This window comes from Tachyglossus aculeatus, chromosome 3, assembly GCF_015852505.1.
Source record: "Tachyglossus aculeatus isolate mTacAcu1 chromosome 3, mTacAcu1.pri, whole genome shotgun sequence".
NCBI lineage: Eukaryota > Metazoa > Chordata > Mammalia > Monotremata > Tachyglossidae > Tachyglossus > Tachyglossus aculeatus.
Window position 1 is genome coordinate 89,053,788 of NC_052068.1, and position 4,345 is coordinate 89,058,132.

General features: G+C 68.1%; 1 protein-coding gene across 1 annotated transcript in view; it reads left to right on the top strand.

The window, feature by feature from the left end:
- Nucleotides 1-788: 788 nt before the first annotated feature.
- Nucleotides 789-4,345, top strand: part of SKOR2 (SKI family transcriptional corepressor 2) — a 48,683-nt gene continuing 45,126 nt past the window's right edge. Inside the window, 5 exon segments of the mRNA XM_038743418.1 lie at nt 789-2,011; nt 2,061-2,118; nt 2,120-2,209; nt 2,211-2,598; nt 3,032-3,357. Coding sequence (XP_038599346.1) covers nt 789-2,011; nt 2,061-2,118; nt 2,120-2,209; nt 2,211-2,598; nt 3,032-3,357 — 2,085 coding nt within the window.

Below are 4,345 nucleotides of genomic sequence, written 5' to 3' on the forward strand. Positions count from 1 at the left end.
CAACTCCAGGAAGGGAGGGATCCCCCCATCCCATACACGCACACGTACACACAGACACACACTCCCTTCCCTCCCAACTCCAGGAAGGGAGGGATCCATCCCGCCCATCCCATACACGCACAAACACACAGACACACACTCCCTTCCCTCCCAACTCCAGGAAGGGAGGGATCCCCCCCCCCCATCCCATACACGCACACAGACACAGACACACACTTCCTTCTCTCCCAACTCCAGGAAGGGAGGAACCCCCCCCCCCCCCCCCCGCATCCCATACACGCACACAGACACAGACACACACTTCCTTCCCTCCCAACTCCAGGAAGGGAGGAAACCCCCCCCATCCCATACACGCACACACACACACACACACACATAGACTCCCAACTCCAGGAAGGGAGGGATCCCCCCATCCCATACACGCACATACACACAGACACACACTCCCTTCCCTCCCAACTCCAGGAAGGGAGGGATCCCCCACCCCATCCCATACACGCACACAGACACACACTCCCTTCTCTCCCAACTCCAGGAAGGGAGGGATCCCCCACCCCATCCCATACACGCACACAGACACACACTCCCTTCCCTCCCAACTCCAGGAAGGGCGGGATCCCCCCCCCCACCATCCCATACACGCACACAGACACACACTCCCTTCCGTCGCAGTTTCCCCCCAGTTGCCGGACTGTCCCGAGGAGGGGACCCAACGGTGTCGCGTCCTTCTGTGTTTTCCAGCCGTCGAGGAGCGGGACGGAGGAGGCCGGGCCGCGTTGAGAGGAGAGATGGCCACCAGCCCCCTCCCGGGGCCCAATGAGATCCTGCTGGCCTCCCCTGCCGGGGCCTACCCGGCGGACGGCCTGGGCCAGGGGCCCCCGGGCCGCGGCGGCGCGGGCATCCCGGCCGTCCCGGCCGTCCCGGGCGGCCTGAAGCCCAACCAGGTGGGCCAGGTGATCCTGTACGGCGTCCCCATCGTGTCGCTGGTGATCGACGGGCAGGAGCGGCTGTGCCTGGCGCAGATCTCCAACACGCTGCTGAAGAGCTTCAGCTACAACGAGATCCACAACCGTCGGGTGGCCCTGGGCATCACGTGCGTGCAGTGCACCCCGGTGCAGCTGGAGATCCTGCGGCGGGCCGGGGCCATGCCCATCTCGTCCCGCCGCTGCGGCATGATCACCAAGCGGGAGGCGGAGCGGCTGTGCAAGTCCTTCCTGGGCGAGAACCGGCCGCCCAAGCTGCCGGACAACTTCGCCTTCGACGTGTCGCACGAGTGCGCCTGGGGCTGCCGCGGCAGCTTCATCCCGGCCCGCTACAACAGCTCGCGCGCCAAGTGCATCAAGTGCGGCTACTGCAGCATGTACTTCTCGCCCAACAAGTTCATCTTCCACTCGCACCGCACGCCCGACGCCAAGTACACGCAGCCGGACGCCGCCAACTTCAACTCGTGGCGCCGCCACCTCAAGCTGACGGACAAGAGCCCGCAGGACGAGCTGGTCTTCGCCTGGGAGGACGTCAAGGCCATGTTCAACGGGGGCAGCCGCAAGCGGGCCCTGCCGCCGCCGCCTCCGCCGCCTCCTCCTCCGCCTCCTCCGTCCGCCCCGTCGGTTTGCCACCCGCTGGGCACGGTGAGGGCGGCCGTGGCGGCGGCGGCGGCGGCGGCGGCGGCCGGCGGGACCCTCCTGGGGCCGCCCCTGCTGGGCCCCCCGCCCCCACCGGGCCCGCCTCCCCTGGCGGAGCTGCCCAAGCGGCCCCGCTTCGACGGCGACCACGACGACCCGGCCGCCCTGCCGGAGGCCGTCTCGGGGGCCGGCGGCGGCGGAGGGGGAGGTGGAGGGGGCACCGACGGCCCCTCCAAACCTCCCCGCAGCTACCCCGTCATCCCCGTGCCCAGCAAGGGCGCCTTCGGCACCGTCCTGCACAAGTTCCCCGGCTGCGGGGGGCTGTTCCCGCACTCGTACGGCTTCGCCGCCGCCGCCGCCGCCTTCGGCCTGTGCCACAAGAAGGAGGAAGGGGCCGGCAACCCGGTCCCCGGGCCGGGCCCCGGCCCCCGCGGAGCCCGTCGGGGCCGCCGTCGGGGCCGCCGTCGGGGCGGGCGGCGTCGGGGCGGGGGCGGGCCCCCCCCAAAGCCGCCCTGTCGGGCCTCTTCTGGCCGGCCGGCCGCAAGGACGCCTTCTACCCGCCCTTCTGCATGTTCTGGCCGCCGCGGCCCCCCCGGGGGCCTGGCGGTGCCCACCTACCTGCAGCCCCCGCCGCCCTCCTCCGCCGCGGCCGCGGCCGCCGCCGCCGCCCTCAGCTGCGCCCTGGCCGACGGGCCCGCCCTGCTCCGCCAGGCCTTCCTGGAGCCGGCCGACGGCCCCGGGGGCCCCTCGACGGGCGCCGCGCCCGCCCCGCCCGCGGGGGCCCCCGCGGGGGGACGGCCGCTTCGAGCCGCCCGACGGCAGCGCCGCGCCCAGCCCGCAGCCCGACGGGGCCGGGGGGCCGGCGCCGCACCATCCGCACCTCCTGGAGGCCCGCAAGGCGGCGGCGGCGGCGGCGGCGGCGGCCGCGGCAACCGGAGGGACCGGGGGCTACCACCACTCCAGCGCCTTCCGGCCGGTGGGCGGCAAGGACGACGCCGAGAGCCTGGCCAAGCTGCACGGGCACCCGCACCCGCACCCGCACCACCACCCTCACCATCACCACCACCATCACCACCCCCACCATCACCCCCCGCCGCCGCCGCCGCCGCCCGGGCCTCGCCCGCCCCTGCTGCTCCAGCCCGAGGACCCGGGCCCGCCCGTCCTCCCGCCCCGACGGCTCCTCCCCCCCGGGACCCCCGGAGGCCCGGGCAGCGCCGACGACGGAGACGAGGAGGAGCAGGAGGTGGACGTGGAGGGACACAAGCCCCCCGACGACGACGAGGACGACGACGAGGAGGAGGAGGAGGAGGAGGAGGAGGAGGAGGAGGAGGAGGGAGGCCGTCCCCCTGCGGATGAAGAGGAGGAGGAGGAGGGGGATGCGGGGGTCTCCCCGGGGGACCCTCCCCTAGGCGGGACCCCCCGCTTTCTCCCAGGCCGGGGGCTGGGGGAGAAAGGAGGAGGCCCAGACCGGGCCCTGACTGCAGTGGGCTCCTTCCCCCTCGCCCTCGGCCCGTCCAGGCCGCCGCAGCCGGACCAGGACCATCTGGGGGATCCCAGCGCCCCGACTCTGCACCCTCCTCCTGCCCCCCTGAAAGGAGGAGGAGGAGGAGGAGGAGGAGGAGGAGGAGGAGGAGGAAGGGTTGGCAGTAGCTCCAGCAGCAGCAGCAGCGGCCGCAGCAGCCCCGGCAGCCCCGTCCACCATCCATCACTGGAGGACCAGCCCTCCTACAAAGATGTAAATATCCCCCTCTAGGCCCCTTCCAGCTAATTAGTCTTATTTAAACGCACCTTTAGGCGGCATCGGTTCCATATGCGCCAGGGAGATGGATCGCCGGGTTTCCCCGCGGAGATGAGATATTCAACGGCTTCGGGTGGGGTGCCCGCCCCGCCGGTGGGCCGCCGAAGGGAGGCTGGAGGACGGCTTCTCGTCTGGCGGGGCACCCGCAGAGGGAGGATGTGGAAACCGCTCTCCCCTTCTATCGGAGTTTGTGGCTCGTGGAAGTGAAAAGACGAGAAGCCTCCCCCCACCCCACCCCCAGCCCCCCTTTAATTGACCCAATCTCCCCCCCACCTCCCCAGCCCCCCTTTAATTGACCCAATCTCCTCCTCCCCCAGCCCCCCTTTAATTGACCCAATCTCCTCCTCCCCCAGCCCCCCTTTAATTGACCCAATCTCCTCCCCCAGCCCCCCTTTAATTGACCCAATCTCCTCCCCCAGCCCCCCTTTAATTGACCCAATCTCCTCCCCCAGCCCCCCTTTAATTGACCCAATCTCCTCCCCCAGCCCCCCTTTAATTGACCCAATCTCCAAAGGAATCCATCTCCTCTCCCCTCCTTAAAAGAGCACGCTTGTGCTCCAAAGAGGAACTCCATCACTCTCCCATTTTCTGAAGACCCCCCCCCCAACTAAAAATAAGACTTTAGAACCCCAAGTCCGTGAGCTAAAGCATCAGATATCTCAAAACTACCGAAATAAGCGAATCTCCCGAACGAGAGAATTAGGTCGATCTGTAAGGTACGGTATTCGGTGGCCAGAAGAGGAGACTGTTCACTGCGTCTTCTCTAAAGCACGTCTCCCACCACAATCACAACTAAAAGAGAAATAAAAAATAGTTTCACCTTTTTTAAAAAAGAAAAAAACCCTGTAAGGCAGAAGTTCTTTTTGGAGGGGGGAGGGGTTTTTTTTTAGAAGTTATTTTACCTTTGGTGCCCTAGTTAAACTTC